This window comes from Vipera berus (assembly GCF_964194415.1).
Source record: "Vipera berus genome assembly, chromosome: W".
NCBI lineage: Eukaryota > Metazoa > Chordata > Lepidosauria > Squamata > Viperidae > Vipera > Vipera berus.
The window spans coordinates 58109305-58133398 of NC_138210.1; the positions used below are offsets into that span (position 1 = coordinate 58109305).

General features: G+C 40.9%; 1 protein-coding gene across 1 annotated transcript; it reads right to left on the minus strand.

Annotated features, from left to right (window-relative positions):
* Window positions 1-2078: 2078 nt before the first annotated feature.
* On the minus strand, window positions 2079-18494 carry LOC308676192 (sulfotransferase 1A1-like). Its single transcript, XM_081341959.1, has 8 exons — window positions 18333-18494; window positions 17573-17725; window positions 12177-12302; window positions 11544-11641; window positions 11263-11389; window positions 10733-10827; window positions 9156-9336; window positions 2079-2851 (listed from the first exon to the last, which is right to left on the minus strand). Exons 2-8 carry the CDS (start codon window positions 17718-17720, stop codon window positions 2739-2741), a joined length of 888 nt encoding a protein of 295 aa, XP_081198085.1. The 5' UTR covers window positions 17721-17725; window positions 18333-18494; the 3' UTR covers window positions 2079-2738.
* Window positions 18495-24094: the final 5600 nt, after the last annotated feature.

Genomic DNA, 24094 nt, shown 5'->3' on the forward strand with positions numbered 1-24094 from the left:
CACAGCGATTGCTGAGATTCGGCTGGCTCGCCTGGTCAGGGGTTCCATGTTGCACTTCCGAGCTTCCTGGTTCTTCCTCGGAATCAACTTCTGCTGAGGAGGGAAAGCCCTGGTGGTCCTGGTGTGGGCTGGTTTGGGTACCAGTGTGAGGACCTCAGGAGGGACTTATGCCACGGTCCTTACTTAGTGACCGTTCAGGAAACCTCTTCCTGAGTTGGTCAATGTGTCTTCTGACCAGTCGACCTCCCTCCAACCCCACTACATAAGATAGGGGTCCGGATGCCTTGGTTACTTGACCAGGAACCCACAAATTCCCTGGCCCATAGTTTCTGGCCCAAACCCAATCACCCATTTACCACCCCCTCGGGGGTTTTGGTCTGGAGGCTTCTGCTCCCACTCTGTCCGGATGCAACCTGTCCAGTTTAGTAATTAAACATCTCCCCCAACGTAGCTCAGCAGGACTTTTATCTGTAGCTGTTCAGGGAGTAGAATGCTGGCAGAGCAGAAAATCTGCCAATCTGTGATGCCAGTCACCTGTAATGATATGCCTGAGTGTGTCCTTTGTAGTCCTCAACATGCGTTTGGCTTGTCCGTTCGAAGAGGGATGAAATGGTGCAGATGTAGTATGTCTGATGAGGTTAGCCCTACGAAAAGCCTGAAACTCAGCAGCAGTGAATTGAGCCCTACTCTTTATAATGTATGATCTAAATACCTTACTGTACAGTATGTCTTCTACACTGTATTAGTATTCACTTTTGTATTCAATACATATTCATTCAGTACCCATTCACTCTTGATTTTATCAGGCTGGAACTATCACTCCTTATCCTACCATGCACATTCAGAAATATCCTACTCCCACTTCACTGCCAGTTCCCATTTTCATATAACAAAGAGGGCAGAAGCCCACTCTAATTCATAGCCATTCTGGCTTTCTTTAAAATATATATATAGAATAGAATAGAATAGAATAGAATAGAATAGAATAGAATAGAATAGAATAGAATAGAATAGAATCCGGAAGGGACCTTGGAGGTCTTCTAGTCCAGCCCCCTGCTCAAGCAGGAGACCCTATACCATTTCAAACAAGTGACTGTCCAATCTCTTCTTAAAACCCAGTGATGAAGCACCCATAATTTCTGAAAGCAAGCTGTTCTACTGATGAATTGTTCTAACTGTCAGGAAGTTTCTCCTTAATTCCAGGTTGCTTCTCTCCTTGATTAGTTCCCATCCATTGTTTCTTATCTTGCCTTCTGCTACTTTGGAAAATCAGTTGACCCCCTCTTCTTTGTGGCAGCCCCTCAAATACTGGAATACTGCTATCATGTCACCCTAGTCCAGGGGTAGGCAACCTCGGCTCTTTTATGACTCGTGGACTTCAACTCCCAGAATTCCTGAGCCAGCTGGCTCAGGAATTCTGGGAGTTGAAGTCCACGAGTCATAAAAGAGCCGAGGTTGCCTACCCCTGCCCTAGTCCTTCTTTTCTCTAGACTAGCCAAACCCAAATCCTGCAACCATTCATCATGTTTTAGCCTCCAGGCCTTTAATCATCTTAGTTGCTCTTCTCTGCACTTTTTCCAAAGTCTCAACATCTTTTTTGTAGTGTAGTGGCCAAAACTGGATGCAATATTCCAGGTGTGGTCTTATTAAGGTTTTATAAAGTACTGATTCTTCATGTGATTTTGATTCTATGCCTCTGTTTATACAACCAAGGATTGTATTACTGTAGCTTTTTTTGGCTGCTGCCACACACTGTTGGCTTCCCACTGTTTTTCTACCAGCATCTGTCTTAAAATTTCCCCATTGTTTTTCCATCTTTAGTAAGCACTCTGTGAAAGTACAGAAATTCACCTGTAGTTTTTAAAAAAAAAAATCTCTGCTATCCATTATGGGTTTGGTCAGTTAAGATTTTCACTTAATATGTTTTACTAAGAGAGAAAGCCGATATTAGGGTTATCCCACTTGGGTGTGTACCTGTGCCACATTTCCTGCTCATGGGAAGTACAGTAATTGTCAGGACCCACCCCAATCCACGTCTTAGGAAAACAAAAACTCTTGGAGTCAGTTCTAGTCCAAAAGGAATTTTTACTAGGACATGCTTGGTTGTGGAAATACAAGACAGGACTTGGTATTGTTTTACAATTTGAAGCTTTATAAAGAGTTCCCGGTTCAACCCCCCTTCCCTCAACCCCACTTGGTCAGCCCCCCCATCATTTTACTTCGTGTCATCCCTTTCGTGGGAAAAAGGGAACTTCGAATCTTTATGGTTATTGCCTTCTTCCTTTACAGATTCAAATGGAGACACAGGCCAGATGCCTTCTTCCCTAACCCTCCCTTTTGTTCCCCCAGTTCAAAAGGTTTCCCTTGGTCTTTGAAATAACCTAAGGCAGGCTGAATCCACATGCGATCCTCCTTCCTCGGGAGATGGCAGAATCCATGGGGGGGGGGAGGATAATGTTTTAAACATACATTTATGAATGTGATATAAATGGATTCTGACAGTAATGATTAGTTTAGGCACATTTTGGCCAGGATACCACATGAGGAGCCAAAATTATTGCAAGCCTGCTATGCACACTACATTTTGACAGCCCACATACTGATGGATCATCATACGCTCCAAGAGATATATGCAGTGTACTGACATATACTCAGGACACATAGAAATATATCTATAGAACATGTTGGGTTATTTTAATGTGGGTGAAAGAATGCATAGCCAAGTAGAAAAAGAACAATTATATCTCTGTTCGAAACTGCAGTGTAGTTCCTTTCATTTGCATCTTGTAATTCTCATCGAAACGCTCGTTTTGTGCCACTGTGAATTGGTTCTTCCAGTCACCAGCAACTCCTAAATTGAAGGGAAAGTAATAGCCAACATTAGTTTCCTTGGTGTTCTCTGAGCCTGGTGGTTGCTTGCAGACATTTCATTACCCAAATAGGTAACATTTTATAGGTCATTATTTTGCAAGAGAAGACCATATATGCAGGTAAGGGTTGAACTCAAGTCCTTGGTGTTCTCTAAGCTTGGTTGTTTGCTTACAGACATTTCATTACCCAATTAAGTAACATATATTATATTCTATTGCAACATAACCATACTTAAAACTGGGTAAGCTAAAGTTGAATCCCAGCATGGGATGCATACATAGCAAAGCATTTGTTGGACCTCAGAAAGGCCCTGCCCACATTAAAGAACTCAGATTTCACTGATGGGATTGCCAACATCTCTTGAAATGTTGGTAGTTTCTCATGAACTTTGGGATGGTTTTATACGTAGGTTTGCATGAGATTTTTGGTGAACCCTTTTGAGACTGTTGCAGATCTCTATCTGTATTTAAAGTATACCTGGGGAATTTTTTGATTATATGATCACCTATATTACCAGGAAATGTTAATTTTTTCATTTCATTTCATTTCATTTATTATATTTGTATACCGCCCTTCTCCCGAAGGACTCAGGGCGGTGAACAGGGCACATATGTTGATAATTTCTGAGTTATAGGTGTAATTAATCATTGCCTAAAACATGTAATATATGTCTTCTCTCTCATCTATTCTTTCTGTCTCCTTTATAGTCAAGGCTGCTTTCTTGGACACAGCTGGAGTTGGGGTAAGGCCTGTTTCTCCAATCCAGTCCTTTCTTTTTTGCCTCTAACCTGAGTGGTAGTCTCTAAAATGCTAAGTCAGAGTTCTCCAACCAGCGGAGTGCATATGGCCTACTGGGTGGGCGTGGCCAGCTCTACATCGTTCGCATCAAGGGTGCCTATGGGGGCCTGGGCAGGAGTAGGACAGATCTGAGGGTCTCTGGCAGAAGGAGGTCTCTGGGCCAGGGCCAAGGCACTGGGGGCCGTTCCCTCACTGTTTCCAGGATGGCTTCGTGGGCCGCATGAAACCACTTCGCGGGCCGGATCCGGCCCCCGGGCCTTGTGTTTGACATGTCTGCTCTAGAGAGAAAAATAAGGGGGAAAATGGGAAAAGGGTAAATGGAAGACTAATGTACAACACACTGTACATTTGGAAGAATAGGGAAGCAAGCATGAGACATCTATCAGCCTTACCAGGAATGTTGTTGTTAGTTGCGAAGTCGTGTCCGACCCATCGCGACCCTATGGACAACGTTCCTCCAGGCCTTCCTGTCCTCTACCATCTTCTGGAGTCCATTTAAGCTCACGCCTACTGCTTCAGTGACTCCATCCAGCCACCTCATTCTCTGTCGTCCCCTTCTTCTATTGCCCTCAATCTTTCCCAGCATTAGGCTCTTCTCCAGTGAGTCCTTCCTTCTCATTAGGTGGCCAAAGTATTTGAGTTTTAGCTTCAGGATCTGGCCTTCTAAAGAGCAGTCAGGGTTGATCTCCTCTAGGACTGACCGGTTTGATCGCCTTGCAGTCCAAGGAACTCGCAGGAGTCTTCTCCAGCACCACAGTTCAAAGGCTTCAATTCTTTGGCGCTCAGCCTTTCTTATGGTCCAGCTTTCACTGCCATACATTGCAACTGGGAAGACCATAGCCTTGACTATACGCACTTTTGTTGACAGGGTGATGTCTCTGCTTTTTAGTGTGCTGTCTAGATTTGCCATTGCTTTCCTCCCAAGGAGCAAGCGTCTTTTAATTTCTTGGCTACAGTCCCCATCTGCAGTGATCTTGGAGCCCAGGAAAATAAAATCTGTCACTACCTCCATTTCTTCCCCATCTATTTGCCAGGAATTGAGAGGGCCGGATGCCATGATCTTGGTTTTCTTAATGTTTAGTTTCAACCCAAGTTTTGCACTCTCCTTCTTCACTCGCAACAAGAGGCTCTTTAGTTCCTCTTCACTTTCTGCCATTAGAGTGGTATCATCTGCATATCTTAGGTTGTTGATGTTTCTTCCGGCAATCTTAATTCCAACTTTTGATTCATCTAGCCCTGCCTTTCTCATGATGTGCTCTGCATATAAGTTAAATAGGCAAGGCGACAGTATACAGCCTTGCCGGACTCCTTTCCCAATTTTGAACCAATCAGTGGTTCCGTGTCCAGTTCTCACTGTTGCTTCTTGGCCCGCATATAGGTTTCTCAAGAGACAAATAAGATGGTCTGGTATGCCCATCTCTTTAAGGACTTGCCACAGTTTGTTATGATCCACACAATCAAAGGCTTTAGCATAGTCAATGAAGCAGAAGTAGATGTTTTTCTGGAACTCCCTAGCTTTCTCCATGATCCAGCGTATGTTGGCAATTTGATCTCTAGTTCCTCTGCCTTTTCGAAATCCTGCCTGTACTTCTGGTAGTTCTCGATCCACATACTGCTGGAGTCTAGCTTGTAGAATTTTAAGCATAACTTTACTAGCATGAGAAATGAGTGCAATGGTGCGATAGTTTGAACATTCTTTGGCACTGCCTTTCTTTGGAATTGGAATGTAAACTGATCTTTTCCAATCCGGTGGCCACTGTTGTTTTTTCCAAATTTGCTGGCAAATTGAGTGTAGCACTTTTACTGCATCCTCTTTTAAGATTTTGAATAGCTCAGCTGGAATACTGTCACCTCCACTAGCTTTGTTGTTGCTCAGCTTTTCTAAGGCCCACTTCACTTCACATTCTAGGATGTCTGGCTCGAGGTCAGTGACCACCTCATTGTGATTATCAGGGACGTGAAGCTCATTCTTGTATAGTTCTTCTGTGTAATTTTGCCACCTCTTCTTAATCTCTTCCGCCTCTGTTAGGTCCCTGCCATTTTGGTCCTTTATCATGCCCATTTTTGCATGAAATGTTCCTTTCATCTCTCCAATTTTCTTGAAAAGATCTCTGGTCCTCCCTATTCTATTGTTTTCTTCTATTTCTTTGCACTGTTCATTTAAGAAGGCATTCTTATCTCTTCTAGCTAGTCTCTGGAATTCTGCATTCAATTGGGCGTATCTTTCTTTTTCTCCCTTGCCTTTCGCTTCCCTCCTTTCCTCAGCTATTTGCAAAGCTTCCTCAGACAGCCATTTTGCTTTCTTGCATTTCCTTTTCTTTGGGATGGTTTTGGTTGCTACCTCTTGTACAATGTTGCGAACCTCTGTCCATAGTTCTTCAGGCACTCTGTCTATCAGATCTAATTCCTTAAATCTATTTGTCACCTCTACTGTATATTGAACAGGGATATGATTTAATTCATACCTGACTGGCCTAGCGCTTTTCCCTACTTTCTTTAATTTAAGCCTAAACTTTGCAACAAGAAGCTCATGGTCTGAGCCACAGTCAGCTCCTGGTCTTGTTTTTACTGACAGCATAGAGCTTCTCCATCTTTGGCTGCAGAGCATATAGTCAATCTGATTTCTGTGTTGACCGTCTGGTGATGTCCATGTGTAAAGCCGTCTCTTGGGTTGTTGGAAAAGAGTGTTTGCTATGACCATCGTATTCTCTTGACAAAATTCTATCAGCCTGTGCCCTGCTTCATTTTGTACTCCAAGGCCAAACTTGCCTGTTATTCCAGTTATCTTTTGGCTTCCTACTTTAGCATTCCAATCCCCCATGATGATAAGGACATCATTTTTGGGTGTTAGTTCTATAAGGTGCTGTAGGGCTTCATAGAACCGGTCAATTTCATTCTCTTCAGCACCGGTGGTTGGGGCATAGACTTGGACTACTGTGATATTGAATGGTTTGCTTTGGATTCGAACTGAGATCATTCTGTCATTTTGAGGATTGTATCCCAGTATTGCTTTTCCTACTCTTTTATTGACTATGAAGGCTACTCCATTTCTTCTGAGGGATTCTTGCCCGCAGTAGTATACCTGATGGTCATCTGAATTAAATTCACCCATTCCTGTCCATTTTAGTTTGCTGATACCTAAGATGTCGATGTTTAGTCTTGTCATCTCTTGTTTGACCACGTCCAGCTTTCCTTGATTCATGGATCTTACATTCCAGGTTCCTATGGAGAAAAAATCTTTACAGCATCGGACTTTCCTTTCACCACCAGACATATCCACAGCTGAGCGTCCTTTCGGCTTTGGCCCAGTCGCTTCATTCTTTCTGGCGCTACTAGTACTAGCCCTCTGCTCTTCCCCAGTAGCATATTGGACGCCTTCCGACCTGAGGGGCTCATCTTCCAGCGTCATATCATTTTGCCTTTTGGTACTGTCCATAGGGTTTTCATGGCAAAGATACTGGAGTGGTTTGCCATTTCCTTCTCCAGTGGATCACGTTTTGTCAGAACTCTCTGCTATGACCTTTCCGTCTTGGGTGGCCCTGCACGGCATAGCTCAGCTTCATTGAATTACGCAAGCCCCTTCGCCACGACAAGGCAGTAATCCATGAAGGGGATTACCAGGAATACCAGATAGAAATATGACCAGATAGCCTAATTCCACTTTATTGTAAAACTACATTAAAAGAATCTTGCAAGTCTGAAAGTACAGTTCCCCATGCCATCTCATTTACAACCTGAGAAACTAGGCAGGGGCCCTTCTAAGCCTATTTCTTCCTCCTCCTTTCCAGCTGCAGGCTAGGCTGTCTCTTATTTGACCATTCCCTTGACAGCATCCCTTTGTCCCGTTTCCCAAGATCTATCCCACACGCCATTACACAATCTCAGTTTCTCAAGCCATATTTTCTTCATGTGGATTAGGGTCGTCAGAGCTCAAGATCTAACTTGCCTGTTTCCTACTTGAGCTTTTGGTAGAAGCAGTGAAATCCCCAGGAAAAGGATAAAAAATAAAAGAGACGTTTAGTGCTTCAAGAGCCCAGCTAGAACCGTCTCTGACAATGACACATGTTAGTCTTCCCCAAGCCATTGCATTGCATTATCAACCATGGTCATTCTTTCTGGAAAATCTTGGAGTTGAATCCCATACATCTATATAGGTGCCCAGCTTGGTTGTATATGTACCGTCACAAAGAATAGCCTATTTGCCTACAATAATAATATTACATCCCCCACAGTACAATTATTGTTGACCTCTAACCCTGCAGTAACCTCCCCATCACAAGGCCCATCACAAGCCTCTCACTGATGACTCACACCTGACCTGTCACAAGATCCTCCCTTGACACATCCACACCTGAATCCCTTCTAAACAGAACAACACCGACACTGATGTCCCCTAAACTCCGCTGAAGATGTTACCTAGCCTGGTAATGAAACGTTCAGAAACCATCCTACAAGCTCGGAGAATGAACCTACACCCTCATCCTACACCTGAGCATCAGATATTCACCACTATTGCAAATCTCATTTTCTCTCAAGTAGTTCAAGGCCTTATTAGGAGCAGAAAGCTTGACTTCAAATTCCACAATCCCTGAGCAGCAGAGCTAGTACAGATAGTCCTCGACTTATGACCACAACCGAGCCCAAAGGTTCTGTTGCTAAGTCAGACATAGCTTAAGTGAGTTTTTTTCCCATTTTATGACCTTTCGTGCCAGAGCTGTTAAGTGAATTGTTGCAGGTATTACGTTAGTCACACGATTGTTCGGTGAATCTGGCTTCCCCATTGACTTTGCTCATCAGAAGGTTGCAAAAGGGGATCACGTGACCCCGGGACACTGCAATTGTCATAAATATGAGTCAGTTGCCAATCGTCTGAATTTTGATCCCATGACCATGGGGATGCTGCAATGGTCGTAAGTGTGAAAAATGGTCATAAGCCACTTTTCTCAGTGTCATTGTAACTTTGAACAGTCACTAAATGAACTATTGTAAGGACTATCTGTAATCCTGGTGGAGCATCTCAGTGTCAGCAAGGCAGTGCTACCTTTTTATCAGGGACGCGGTGGCTCAGTGGGTTAGGACGCTGAGCTTGTTGATCAGAAGATCGGCAGTTTGGCGGGTCGAATCCTGAGTGCCACGTGGCAGAGTGAGCACCTGTTACTCGTCCCAGCTTCTGCCAACCTAGCAGTTTGAAAGCACGTAATAATGCAAGTAGAAAAATAGGGACCACTCTGGTGGGACGGTAACAGCGTTCCGTGCGCCTTTGGCGTCCAGTCATGCCGGGCACATGACCACGGAGACGTCGTCGGACAAACGCTGGCTCTTCGGCTTTGAAACGGAGATGAGCACTGGCCCCTAGCATTGGAAATGACTAGCACGCATGTGCGGGGGAGCTTTTACCTTAACTTTTACCTTTTTATCCCATTATGCGGATTAGAAATATAACTCGCGCTCCGTTCAATCCCAGTTTGGTTATTTGAGAGACTCACCTTTCCTCATGAAAGGAGAGATGGTGTGATCCATAACTGAAGTGGGAATGCTTTTGTAATTGGCCATTTGGTTCTGGCTCATCTCTTTGAAGGAGGTGTGGTGTGCAATCTTCTTGACTAAGTTTTCATCAGCTGGCCTCTCTAGGAACTCCATTACCTTCCGAATCTCCCGTTCTGGATCCTACGTATAAAGCAATGATCAACTATCAAGCACTGAAAGTCAGGAATTTTGGATTAGGAAGAATGCCGTGGTATATTGTGTTATGTTAAATAAAATAAATTAAAAGACACTATCTTTTGCAATTTCACAGCTATTTATTACCTATCTGCTGTCTAGTTATAATCCAGCCAAGAATACTTCTTATTTCCTTATGATGCTTTGCAGTTATATACATGTGCACACAATTTGTAGCCCTGAGTTTCCATTATCAGCCAGTATTATTCTAATGCCATGTGTGGGTAACCAAATTTTAGTCTGGAAGCAAAACCAAGCTATCCTGAGGAGATGATTATCGTGGAGGAAATGAGAAGAGAGATTTAATTTAATTGAATTATGGGACTTATATGCCGCCCCATCTCCCGAAGGACTCAGGGTGGCTAACAACAATAAAACAACAATAATACAAATATTAAAAGAGATTAAATTTACAAAGCCCCACTAAAAACCAATAATTAAAACAAAATTAAAACCCCCGTCTTCAGTCCAGGTTGGCCAGTTGGAAAAGGTATGTCTTTAGGTCGTGACGAAAGGACGGGAGATCTGGGGCCATCCGAAGTTCTCGGGGGAGCTGGTTCCAAAGGGCAGGCACCCCGACAAAGGCCCTCCCCCTGGGGGTTGCCAGCCGACATTGTCTGGCTGACGGCACCCTGAGGAGACCCTCTCTGTGTGAGCGCACAGGGCAATGGGAAGTCGTTCCTGGCAGCAGACGGTCCTGTAAATATCCCGGGCCTAAGCCATGTAGGGCTTTATAGGTAAGGAGGACCAGCACCTTGAACCTCACCCAAAGGGCAACCGGCAACCAATGCAGCCCACGCAGGAGGGGTGTAATATGGGAGTATCGGGATGGGAGTAACTGTCTTCTATTCAGCTTTGGGATGGTTTTGATTTAGATAAAGAAGGCCTATTGAAATTAATGAAATAAGCCATGGCTTAGTTTCTGTGGGTCTATTCTCAGGTGTGTATAAATGTAGATCCAGTTCCAGGCCTATCTTTCTACGGATATATAATTAGGAAAAGAACCTGAGAAATGTCTTGCTGGACAAACACAAAGTAGAGTAATTATATGGAAATAAAAGAAAACAAGTTTGAATGGATGAGAGCAGTTTTGCCCTCTTCCTCTCCTACTTGTAGGTTTTCTGGAGCATCTAATTATCATCAGAATGCTACAATAAGGGATGTATTTGAGGAATTAGGAATTTTTGGCCCTGGAGTTGCTACCAAAGTCCCATCCTACCCCTCCCTATTAGCCATGTAGAACATGAGATCTATGCCCCGTTCCTAACTCTTAACGTGGGGAAGTGAAAATTAGAGTAGTAGGGAATAAGAAGGTTAATAAAAGGAGCAGAAAGAATCTTGCCTCTTTCATGTCTTCATAGAAGAGGTACAGAATCCTGTATTTCTTTGTGATGTCCCACCAATCTTTGACATGATCATACCAGGATCCAAAAGACACTGAGAAGAGAAACAGAATGCTTGTGAATGATGGGAATTTTAGTGCAACATGGAGAAAGCTACAGTTTCCTTACTACTTATTTTGGTTTGATCATCAGGGGTATGAAACAGGACTAGAAACTTTAGTAGAAGTTGATAGTCAAACTAAAGAACCATATATGTACATGGACATATCTGCCCACTCATACAGAAAGGGTAACAAGAAGAAGAAGGCCTGATCTGACCTTCCCATTCACAGAATTTCTGTGAAACATCTCACTAATTCCAACAGCTTCTACAAGGTCTTAAGAAGCTTCCCCCAAAATGGTGCCCAGCCACCCCCATTATTTGCTTTGCTAGCTGGAGGTAATAGGATCAGTATCATATTTCGAGGTTACCATATCAAGAAGGGCTAAGATCAAGCTCAATACTTGGAAGAGTTTATTATCCACTTACCACTCCCGTCCATAAACTTCTCCAGAAATTCCTCCCATGTTCCAGGGTTTGGGTGCACTTTTGCCATTTGGTAAAAGTAATAGTATGAGACAGCCACATCTTTGGCATTTCTGGCCACATAGATAACCTGTTGAGTGACAAACAAGAAACTTAATTAAGCTGATGATGTATTTCATTTCTGAAGTCACAATGTGTAATGATTTGCGGAAAATCTTTATCCAACATGTTCTTGCATTCAATTGACCAGTACTTCATGCATTAACGGTCACATTTTTTCTCACCTTGCAATTCTTTTCCAAGAAGGATTTGGGGAGCATTTGGACAGGAAGGTGGGTTTTAATTAGACATGGACGGGGTACTTCCTTGAGCAGTTCAATGCCTGGAAGGGGAAAAAGAATAATTGAAGAGACTTCTTCCATACTCCCTTCCCCCTCCATGAACCTATCCATACCAGATACATTCTGACAAATTTGCTTGCAGATTTCTCAAATAACATTAGGAAAAGCTATGGAGATGTCTGCAGGCAAATCTACCATATTATATGGTTATCTTCACAGATATACTGTATATGGTATCTTCACAGTTGGCATTTCTATTTCAATGCGAAGTGCAAAAGACCAGGACTACATGTGAAGTTCCAATTAAACTGATTTATTACTCTTACCTATGCAAAGGAATCTACTCAAGTAACAGTTAGCACTATAATGGCACTAGATAAAGGTCCACAGAATTCAAGAAAGAATAGACTTAATCTATTTGTGGCTATGCAGAAACTGTAGGCTGAGACCTCTGTTGAGTCTGCCCCCAGGTTCTCCACTCCTTGCCCCACTTTCACCACATAGACTAGACTTCCACCTCCATCCCTCTCCTAACCAAACTGCTCTCTGGAAAGAAAGACACCTGGGATGTTTTACCTGAAGGGACATCAGGTACAGCAAATTCCAAGAAAGGGACTCGCATATAGATGGGTTGAACTCTGCATTTGTCCACACTGCCTTCTTTGTAAATCAGGTCTACAATCTGACTGACCCAGGTGGTACCTGAAAGAGCACAAGAAGGTTGGACATGCTGAACCAAGATCACATTACATGAAAAAAACAAGTTAGTGCCTAAAACAAAACATGATTCTTCTTACTAGCTACTACAAGTATACAATGGCTATAGAAAGTCTACAAACACCCCTTTCTAATGCCAGGTTTTTGAGATGTAAAAAAAAATCAGACTGAAAGATAAATCACTTCAGACTTTTTCCATCTTTAATATAATACATAAGCTGTACAATTCAATTGAAAAACAAGCTGAAATCTTTCAGGAGAAAAAATAAATAAAAACTTAGAATAATGTGGCTGTATAAGTGTTCAAACCCTCTTATGAGTAAGAATCTGGGTATGTTCAGAATTAACCAATCATATTCAAACTATGTCAAATAGTAGTCAGTACATATCTGCCATCAATTAAAGTGACTCTAATCAAGCCCATATGAAATTCAAATGTTCTAGTGGGATTTTTCTGGAATGTGCTCAGTTGCCTTTTACAGCAAAAGCTAAAGTCTGCAAAGAGCTTGTAAAGCATTAAAAAGATCTCATTGTTGGAAGGTATCAGTCAGGGTTAGAGTACAAAATTTTTTCCAAAGCAGAAAACTGGTTGAAGAGGCTGCTAAGAGGCCTACAACAACATTAAAGGAGATGCAGGGAAGTCTGGCAAGTATTGGTTGCATACTACTTGTGACAAAGACCTCTCATATTCTTCATATGTCTGGGTTGCGGGTAGGGTGGCAAGACAGAAGGAAAACATCCAAGCCTTCGTACATTTTGCAAAAATGAACATCAAGTCTGACAAAAGCTCATAGGAAAATCTGTTATGGTCTGATGAGACCCAGGTTAAACTTTTGGCTCCACTGTAATTCCAAAAAATATGGTTGGCGCAAACACAACACTGCGCATCATCAGAAATACACCATACCCATAGTGATGCATGGTGGTGGCAGCATTATGGTTTGGGATTGCTTTTCTTCAGCTGAAATTGGGGCTTTAATCAAGGTGAAGGGAATTATGAATGGTTCAACAAAATAGCTTCACCAGGAGAAGCTCAAAATTTTGGAATGGCCCAGAATCCAACTGAAAATCTGTGAAGTGACCTGAAGAGGGCTGTACACAGGAAATGCCCCCACAATATTATTATTATTATTGTTGTTGTTGTTGTTATTCATTTATAACCTAAAATGTGAAAAATTTATAAAAGGAAATAGTAGGGGACAACAGTAATGAAAGGGAAAACAAAACAAGTGTGAAGAAAGGGAGGGGAAGAAACAAAAGGCATTGACTTCCGATTCTCTCTGTTGCAGTAAAATCAGACATTAAAATCAAACCTCAACTTCTTACATTTCTATAGTAGTATGCACTAGCCATTTCTGTATCGGCAAATCAGTCTAATCAGTAAAACCCAAAATTTCCACCTCAAGCACAAAATCCAGAAGCAGTTTCCAAGTAGAAACAAAGTTACTGATGTTTTTTCTTTTCTTTTATCAGCACAGTCAATTTGACCATCTCTGCTAATTCCATCAGCTTTTGTAACCATTCATCCATGGTAGGAATTGAGGCATCCTTCCACTTTTGTGCATAGAGCAATCTTGCTGCCATCACCGTATATAAAATCAGAGTTCCCATTTTTTCCCCCAGTTCTCTTGAAATGCCCCTACAATCTGCCAGATTTGGAGCACTTTTGCAAGAGTGGGCAAAGATTCACAAGGCAAAATGAGCCGTGCTGATATGCTCTTACCCCAAAAGGTTAAATCATAGCGGCTTCAATAAAATGCCACATTATTCTTATTTTTTTACTGTTATTTTCCCCCCTAAAAGATTTCAGTTTATTTTGCAACTGAATTATATAGCTTATTTAGGTAGTCTTCAAGTTACAACAGTTTGTTTAATGACCATTCAAAGTTACAACGGGACTGAAAAAAGTGACGTCACTGTTTTTCATACTTAAGACCATTGCAGCATCCCCACGGTTACGTAATCAAAATTCAGATGCTTGACAACTGGCATGTGATTACCTTTTGCGATTTTCTGATAAGCAAAGTCAATTGGGGAAGTCAGATTCAGTTAACAGCCATGTTACTAACTTAACAACTGCTGTGATTCACTTGACAACTGTGGCAAGAAAGATCATAAAATGGAGCGCTCGCTAAACAATTGTCTTGTTTAACAACGGACATTTTGGGTTCCATTATGTTCATTAATTGAGGACTATCTGTACTAAAGGTAGTAAAACTTACAAAGTGATTTATCTGGGTATGATTTTTTTTAGTATATCTTAAAACCTGGCATTTTAACAGGGGTGCATGGATTTTCTATATCCACTTTATTTCCTGAGGGTGTTTTTCCACTCAACATTTCATTCTTGAATTGTCGTAAAATTATATTGGAGCAAAGTTTCCGGTCCAAGTGCCAGTCAGGAGTGGCAGGATATCCCTGTCCATCTAAGATGGCCCCTAAATGCTTCTCTGCTCCTGCCCTTTAGTGATCACCAATCTTCACTTCCAGTGTTACAAGTGGAGAAGCAAAATAGTTTGTTGTTTTTTTTGCTACCACAGGTTAACCTGGCTCTCTTCGTACAAATCTGTTATGGCTGCAAATGAGATGAAACAAAAGCAATAGAGGAGGATAGAGATTGGGCACCAGGCAAACTTCAAGCTGATTCAGTTTTCTTCCAAGTCAAAGATGGCAGATAGCAGTTCAGTTCAACAGAAGGCAAAGAGTTTATTATTGTCAGGCTCAAGCCTTAAGACCACCCAGTGAAATCCAATTGGGTCCAATCCTGTATTTGCTTACAGCTAATGGGCAGAATCTTGTCAAACTAAAGCAATAACTTTCTAACTTACTACATCTATCCTGAAAAAATTTAGTGTGTTGCTACCCTGAACATTTGAAACTCAAATACTTGGGCCACCTAATGAGAAGGAAGGACTCACTGGAGAAGAGCCTAAGGCTGGGAAAGATTGAGGGCAAGAGAAGAAGGGGACGACAGAGAATGAGGTGGCTGGATGGAGTCACTGAAGCAGTAGGCGTGAGCTTAAATGGACTCCAGAAGATGGTAGAGGACAGGAAGGCCTGGAGGAACATTGTCTATGGGGTCGCGATGGGTCGGACACGACTTCGCAACTAATAACAACAACACCCTGAACATCTTCCACCCATCCTAAGCCATTTTGAGACTGAATAACAGAATAATGAAATAACAGAATGGAAAGGGACCTTGGAGGTCTTCTAGTCCAACCTCTTGCTCAGGCAGGTGACCCCATACCATTCCAGATAAGTGGCTATCCAGTCTCTTCTTAAAAACCTCCAGTAATGGAGCAACCACAACTTCCAAAGGCAAGCTGTTACACTGGTTGATTGTTCTCACTGTTAGGGAAGTTTCTCCTTAATTCTAGGTTGCTTCTCTTCTTGATTACTTTCCATCCATGGTTTCTTGTTTTCTGGCACTTTCTGGTCTTTGTGGCAGCCCCTCAAATATTGAAACACTGCTATCATGTCACTCCTATAGAGGCCCAGAAAAACCGAAATTAAGAGCCTGCACAGTCTCTTAATCTGGGTCTTTGTCTGGGAAAGTTCTGCTTTACCAAAATTCATATCCACTGATTCTCCATGTGTACATTCCATCTTTCACCTTCAAAACTAGAGCTTGCCCTACTCCAATTCTGTGAGGTGGAAGACAAAATATTCAGATTGCCTCATCTTAAATAATGAGAAAATTTATTTACACATTCCAATTCATGACATATTAAGGTAACAAGTGTACCTGATTTAATGTTTGAGGGAAAGTGTTATTGGTTTAATCAGCCGGTTTAACATATTAGGGAAGTTTTTATCAGTTTAAACACATTATTACAGTTATGTTTAGAACTGGCTGCTCCACTTTGCATCTGTCCTTAGTACAGCTAGAGTAATCTTGGCTGCTTGTTCTCCCAAATTCTGGCCTGAGCAGAAGAATAATCTAAAACCTAAGATTTTCCTCAAGGCAAAGAAGGATGATGTTGATAAACCTAGGGAAATATCCTTTTAATGAGTTTCCTGAGTTGCAAAGAAAGTGACCTATAAAAGTGCCAACAATGACAGAATGTATTTGGAAATGAAAAATGCCTTTGGAAAATATATTTTTCAGCCAAGAATTGAAGTTAGGGAAGAGAACAGATGGTTCATCTGTCTAGGACTATCTGCTTTTCTGGACAGTCATGAGCAGAAGCAGCTTTCCTCCTATTAGAAATGCAATTTTTATGTCCCATGCACAGGAAAGAAACTTAGAAGGGGGGATGGACAAACAGGCAGTGTTAGAATGCATATTAAACACTGTTCTCCCTCATACACACCACTTAAAAGGGCAGCCTCCAGTATCTAACAACAGCATATCAAATGAAACATTTCACCCACTTTTCTTATCAAATGAGAGTTCTGCTAATAAATATTTGGCAGTTATCCAGAGGTGTCCTGCTGTGCAGTTTTGCCTGCAATTTCATGCTGATTGTGTCTCTTTTAGCAAAAATGTATTTTAAGTGACAGATGAAATTACCTTCATAATATATCATAAAATAGCTTTGTTTTATATTAAATTGCAGGTTGGCTATGCTGAATGCACTTTGATCTGATTAACAGTAAACGAGGCCAAGGAGATTTATAATTCAAGAATTAAAAGATAAAAAAACATTAACAAGAAAATTGGACTCCAGCCCATGCATATTTGCAGATGAGGTTTTTCAATGGGAAATTTAATTGTTCCATTTCTGAACTTTCACTGAGAATATGCACCTATGGACAGTCTCCTTTTTTTATCCAACATTCTTTGTCTCACTTTTCTTTGCAAAGTAAACTAGGAAAAACAGAAAGTTAGAACAGCATCAATTTATTATACTACAGCGTCGTGATGAATCTTTTCAAGCAACATTGATATTTCTTCTTGTAAAATCTAACGCTTAGCAAACTGGTAAGAGTATGCTGTAATTCAGGAAACAAGACAGAATATGTTTTTGCAAAAAAGAAAATTTAGTAGAAAGAAAAATATCTTTATGATGCAAAACTATGGGCAATAAATCATTAGGGTGCAGATCAGATGTAACATAAGAAGATAGTTCTCTATTCAGCCATATATAACCAGCCTCTCAAAGAAAAAGTTGCTTTTCAGCTGCCTGGAATGTATCATCTTGTATGTTGTTATAACAAACGGAAAGTAGAGAGTTAGAAATTTTCCACACATGAATGCCCAGAACATTTTATTCTCCATTTATGAAAATGCAGCCAAAGGCATCACTCACCAGACTTGGGGTACGTAGAGATCAGTAAATCATCTGGATGTGCTTGAAATCTTTCCACTTCATCGTAGACTTCTGCAAAATACTTTACCATGGGGATCCCCTTAACAGGGACCAATGGAGGGCGCGCTTCTTCTTGTTCTAGCTTCATTTTGGCTGAGAAAAGTTTAAAGAGGAGGATGGCATTCTGAGGAAATGCAGCTCTTTTCACCCAGAGTCAAGAGATTTGCAATCCAACTCAGCAGCTATCCTGGATTCAGAACCTAGTGAGAGTGGCAGCTGATAGTAGCACCCCAAAATTTTTGAAAACATCTGACATATAGAGATAGACCATCCTGTCATCCTGGACACAGGATTGAAAAGTCAGCTGGAGGAGATAGATAGTGGGGAAGACACGGAGAAGGAATAGAAACAAATAAAGCACACCTCTAACCTTGTTGTCCAAATATGCTATATTTTCAAATGTTTTCTTTAGAAGCTGCTAGTTTGGCATCTATTTATCCTTAACAGTCACGGGAGGTGTGAAAAAAAAATGGTTCAAGAGATAATCAAAGCAGCTTTACTCTTCACATGCTTTTCCCCTCCTTTAAAAGAAAACAGCAATACTTGCCAATTTGTATCCACAAATGTTGGGTCTTGAGACAGCCCCTTCACAAAAGAACCCACAAGTCCTGGTTCAAAACCATTTACATGACCCGTATTGCTCCTTCCTTTTGCAAAATGCAGCTAAGCAGGAGGCGTATCAGCTGTCTGGAATACTTACCTTAGCTTGGATGGAGCTGGCTGGGCTCCTGCTGCGTTCTAGCTTGGGAAATGGAGCAGAAGCAAATCAGTGGAGCACCAGAGAAGCTTCAGCCTGTATTGAGAGGGATTGTGAGTATTCAAGAGGAACTGAATTTAGCCTTTCTGTTCCAGCCAAATAGGGAGGGCCTTGCCTTTTGAAATACATGTTTTGTAACACTTGGCACAATCTTTTATATTGGGTTGGGTGGAAATCAAACTCTTTAAAAAAAAACTTGCTGGCATTCAAACCAGTCTGAACTTGTTTTTCCTCTCAAAGATATGCCATTAATACTGGCTTTGTAAAGTTTTAAGTTATACACTATCCTTATTAAGTCCAGCTTAGTCTTTCTAACCCCCCCTCTTCCTTTTACTTAGGGAGGAAAACATTACCCCGCAGTCCTGCCTTCAAACGATGTTTTCTGGACCTTGATTAACAAAGCAGTTCATTTCAGTAACTTGCACAAAACCCCGAATGTCATCATTATGATTTCGTAGATTTGGACTTGCAACTTTGCATAGAACAAGTACATCACACCATCAGAAGCTCAGATGCATATTACTTATTTATTGGAGGGCAATTATTTATTAGTATATTGGAGGGCAGAACTCTAGCATTAAAATGAAACCGTTTTCTTTGATGAATTTGGACTGGAATTCAGATTTGGTTCTTGGTGCCATACAGTCCACTTCCATTGATATATTTTTTTCTAAATTTCAGAGAAAGGACTTGGAGAACTGAAGGCAGGTACTTGGATTTACTCCCATTGAGCATAGCCAGACACTCAAAGGCTAAGACAATCTTAGGAAAACGCTAACTTTTTTGACTGTCTTTGATACATGCATTGAATAGACCTGTTCAACCTGTATATTAATAAATAACCAGATGTTCCAAGAACACCACAGGTCCCTGTATCTTCTTGTTAGTAGAAAATTGTTCTGGTATTTAAAATATTGAAAATGTTGTCACAGTACGAGCACTTTTTATTGCAGGATTTACATTGTAAAATTAGGTAGTATTAATTTGTATTATAAGGGACGCAGTGGCTCAGTGGATTAGGACGCTGAGCTTGTCAATCAGAAGGTCGGCAGTTTGGCGGGTTGAATCCCGAGTGCCGCGTAACAGAGTGAGCGCCTGTTACTCGTCCCAGCTTCTGCCAACCTAGCAGTTCGAAAGCACATAAAAATGCAAGTAGAAAAATAGGGACCACTACGGTGGGAAGGTAACAGCGCTCCGTGCACCTTTGGCATCTAGTCATGCCGGCCACATGACCACGGAGATGTCCTCGGACAAGCGCTGGCTCTTCGGCTTTGAAATGGAGATGAGCACCGGCCCCTAGAGTCAGAAACGACTAGCACGCATGTGCGGGGGAACCTTTACCTTTACCTTTAATTTGTATTAATTAACTACAGATATACCTTAGAAATATTGGAATTCACTTCCAGCCCACCACGATAAAGTGAATATTGCAATAAGTGAGTCACATTTTTATTTTATTTTTTGTTTCCCAATGAATTATTTTTCCCCCAGTACATATAACCAGCATATTTATACCACACTGTAGTCTATTAAGAGTGCAATAGCATTTTGTGTAAAAAGAAAAAAACCCAATGTACAGTACATCCTTAATTAAAACTACTTTATTGCTAAAAAGGCTAAACATCTGAGCCTTCAGTGAGTGATAATCTTTTTGCTGATGGAAGGTCTTGTAAAAAACACAATATTTGCAAAGCACTATAAAACGAGCTACTATATGGCTAACCTATAACAGAGTTGGGTCACATAGTCATAGTATGTTTACACTTTAACCAAATAGCCAAATATAAGACGTGGGTAGACTCGCTCACAAACCTTTTGGAGGGTACCGGATCCATAGAATCCCTTTACAAGTAGTTCTCAACTTATGACCACAATTGAGCCCAAAATGTCTGTTGTTAAGTGAGACAGTTGTTAAGTGAATCACCGCAATTGTGACTGGAGTTGTTACATTAGCAATGTAAGTGAATCTGGCTTCCCCATTAACTTTGCTTAACAGGTGGTTGCAAAAGACCCCAGGATACCACAACCACTATAAATACGTGCCAGTTGCCAAGTGTCCGAATTTTGATCACATGACCATGGGGATTCTGCGACGGTTGTAAGTGTGAACAACTGTCATGTCATTTTTTCCAGCTCTGTTGTAACTTCAAAATATCACTAAATGAATGGTTGTAAATTGAGGACTGCCTGTATCTTATTTTAATGGTAATTAAAGTGCAATGACAAAAAGCAGTCATCTGGAAAGGAAAAAAAGCAGGGAGAGAATGACAAATAAGACAAAAAATCCATTATATTGACTACCAGGATGCATGCAGTACATGATCAGTTTCAACATATTTGGCACTCTTCAGAACAGGCAAAACAAAATGTTATATGCACAACCAAATCAAGCTTGAAGATTTTAGTAGAATTTCATTTAGCAGTGATGGGATAATACGGCACTGCGTCTTATGATTAAACATTATGGATAAACACTATGGTTATATGTACTCTGTTTAAATTAAGAGTATAAAAAGAACTGCTTCAATGAGCAGAAAACTGTTTTTTTGGTTTACACCACTTGGCATGTATGGCCATGTTTCCTTCAAAATTTATTTGAAAGGAGGGCTTTTGACTTCACCAGGACAATAACTGCTCTGCATTAAAGCAATCACTTTCTTGTGGCTTCTTTGAAAGCTATATTCGCTTCTCCAATGAAAGGCAAAGTGATTCTGTGCTTGAGTATTTCCAAGATCTTATTTACTTCTTCTTAATCATATTCAAAGCTTTCAAATGTCTTCTTGGAGCTGTAGATGGGCCTAATCTGTATTTGGGAGGGAATAACTGGGGGTTGAAGATAGAAAGCTAAAGGTCCTGGAAATAAGATTCTTGGCTTTGGTCTCCACAAATAAATTATATATTCTAAAAGATCAAAGATAGTATTGTATCCTGGTTTTACCTTTAAAGCAGACATGTCAAACACAAGGCCCGGGGGCCGGATCCGGCCCGCGAAGTGGTTTCATGTGGCCCGCGAAGCCATCCTGGAAACAGGGAGGGAACGGCCCCCAGTGCCTTGGCCCTGGCCCAGAGACCCTCCTTCTGCCAGAGACCCTCAGATCTGTCCCACTCCTGCCCAGGCCCCCATAGGCACCCTTGATGCGAACGATGTAGAGCTGGCCACGCCCACCCAGTAGGCCATACGCACTTTAGCCACGCCCACCCAGTAGGCCACGCCCACCCAGGCCATACCCATCCGGCCCCCTGAGGGCAACCGCAATGCTGATGTGGCCCTCAATGAAATTGAGTTTGACACCCCTGCTTTAAAGCATCAATTTTGAGATATCTAAGACTATAAACTGAGAATAGTTTGTGGAAAATGTCCTTACTGGGTAGAGTAAATGGATATTTGAACTGGAAATTAAGGGGCAAAAATGGTTGCATCAAAGTTTGTTCTATAGAAAAAGAAGAGAATTCCATTCCAGCCTCACTTTTCTAAACAGGCAGGAGGCATGCCTGGAGAATGGCTGGATAATAATAATAATAATAATAATAATAATAATAATAATAATAATAATAATAATAATAATAATAATAATAATAATAATAATAACAACAATAATAAATAATAATAATAATAATAATAATAATAATAATAATAATAATAATAATAATAATAATAATAATAATAATAATAATAATAATAATAATAATAATTTAATTTGTATACCGCCCTTCTCCCGAAGGACTCAGGGCGGTGAACAGGGCAATACATAATAAAAAAAAAATATCCTGGATCCTGTGAAAATACCTGCAAAGTGTAACCATAGTTGACTGTCAGAAATGGTGATCTCCAAATATGTTGGACCAAGGAATTCTGAAATTCTCAGCCAGCTTGGATGCCTTTCTGGCTGGCGGTCCTGGATATTGTTCTTTCCATATAGTGTTATGTGCTGCAAAATTCTGGGTGACCCCTGAACATGTTCAAGTCTACATTGTGTGAATAAAACTTGCAAAATGAAATGTTTCTCAGCTCACTGCATTCATTAAGTATCCTTTTTAAGGTGACTCAGCTGGCATTAAGTAAAGATCTGACAGAAGAATATTTGCTGAGTCACTGTGAGAAATGTCTAGGTACAAGTAGTCCTCAATTATGACCACAATTGAGCTCCAAATTTCTGCTGCTAAGCAAGACAGTTGTTAAGTTAGTTTTGCTCCATTTTATGTCCTTTCTTGCCGCAGTTCTTAAGTGAATCACTGCAGCTGTTAAGTTGGCATAATACGGTTTTTAGGTGAATCTAGCTTCCTCATTGACTTTGCTTCTCAGAAGGTCGCAAAGGGGGATCACATGACCCAGGGACACTGCAATCGTCATAAATATGACAGTTGCCAAGCGGCTGAATTTTGATCACATGACCATGGGGATTCTGCAATAGTCCTAAGTATGAAAAATGGTCATAAGTTGCTTTTCTTAGTGCTGTTGTAACTTCAGTCATTAAATGAGCTGTTGTAAGTCGAGGATTACCTGAACTTAGAAAAGTTCTTCAATAATTAATTTCTATCTTTAAATGAACCTGGTCCTGGAAAGGAGGCCTTTATTCAAATTTTAGTTTGACTGACTGAGGCTGAAACTATGTTATGACATATTAATGATGTTTTAAAAAGTGTAATTATGAGAAGGAAGGACTCACTGGAGAAGAGCCTAATGCTGGGAAAGGTTGAGGGCAAGAGAAGAAGGGGACAACAGAGAATGAGGTGGCTGGATGGAGTCACTGAAGCAGTAGTCGTGAGCTTAAATAATAATAATAATTATAATTATAATTATTATTATTATTATTATTATTATTATTATTATTATTATTATTATTATTATTATTATTAGGATTTATATACCGCCCTTTCCCGAAGGACTCAGGGCGGTTTACAGGGTATTTAAAAGAAAAATCAATACAAAAGTTAAAAACAATTTAAAAAGATTAAATCAATCCCTGAGAGAAAAATAAAAACCCCAGTTAAAGTTAAAATGGACTCCAGAAGATGGTAGAGGACAGGAAGGCCTGGAGGAACGTTGTCCATGGGGTCGCGATGGGTCGGACACGACTTCTCAGCTAACAACAACAACAACAAAAATGTAAGTAAAGCATCTACTTTTCTATGTGACCATGGGGTTGCTGCAACAGTCATGTGAAAGACAGTCATAAGTCAGTTTTCAGTGCCACTGTAACTTTGAATAGTTGCTATGTGAATTATTGCAAGTCGAGGACTACCTGTATTTGGTAGATAAAATGATTACTGGGGTTCTCACTGCTGTGTTTACTTTTTAATTCTTATTTTTTTTTATTAAAATGTGTAAGCTGCAGAGAGCGACTTCTGTAACTGAGACATCCAATAAGCTAGTTAAATACTGTAAATATATAAAATCAGTTAGATCCTCTTGGAAATGGATGCCAGCTGGGCAAGTCCTAATGAGGTGCCTGAGACCCCAGATTGTGAATTCCTTCACAGGGACAGATGGTTATGAAGGTTTGATACCCTGGTCCATCAAAGTAGCATTTGCTGCATGGCATTATGCAATACTAGCAAGGATGATGTTTGCAAGAATAATCCTTCACAATCCTTTTCCTTTCACATCTCAATTAGTTCCAGTCACTTTCCTTCTCAGGAACAGAATTATAGGTTTGGATGACTGGATGAAGTCATCCAGTACACAAAAGGGTGTAATCTGAGCC

Coding starts and splice junctions, on each gene's coding strand:
- LOC308676192 (XM_081341959.1), bottom strand. CDS start 17,720: ATGAAGCTAGAACAAGAAGAAGCGCGCCCTCCATTGGTCCCTGTTAAG. Junction 12,303..17,572: donor CTCTACGTACCCCAAGTCTG/GTGAGTGATGCC, acceptor GTGCTCTTTCAG/GTACCACCTGGGTCAGTCAG. Junction 11,390..11,543: donor TCTTGGAAAAGAATTGCAAG/GTGAGAAAAAAT, acceptor GTCACTCAACAG/GTTATCTATGTGGCCAGAAA.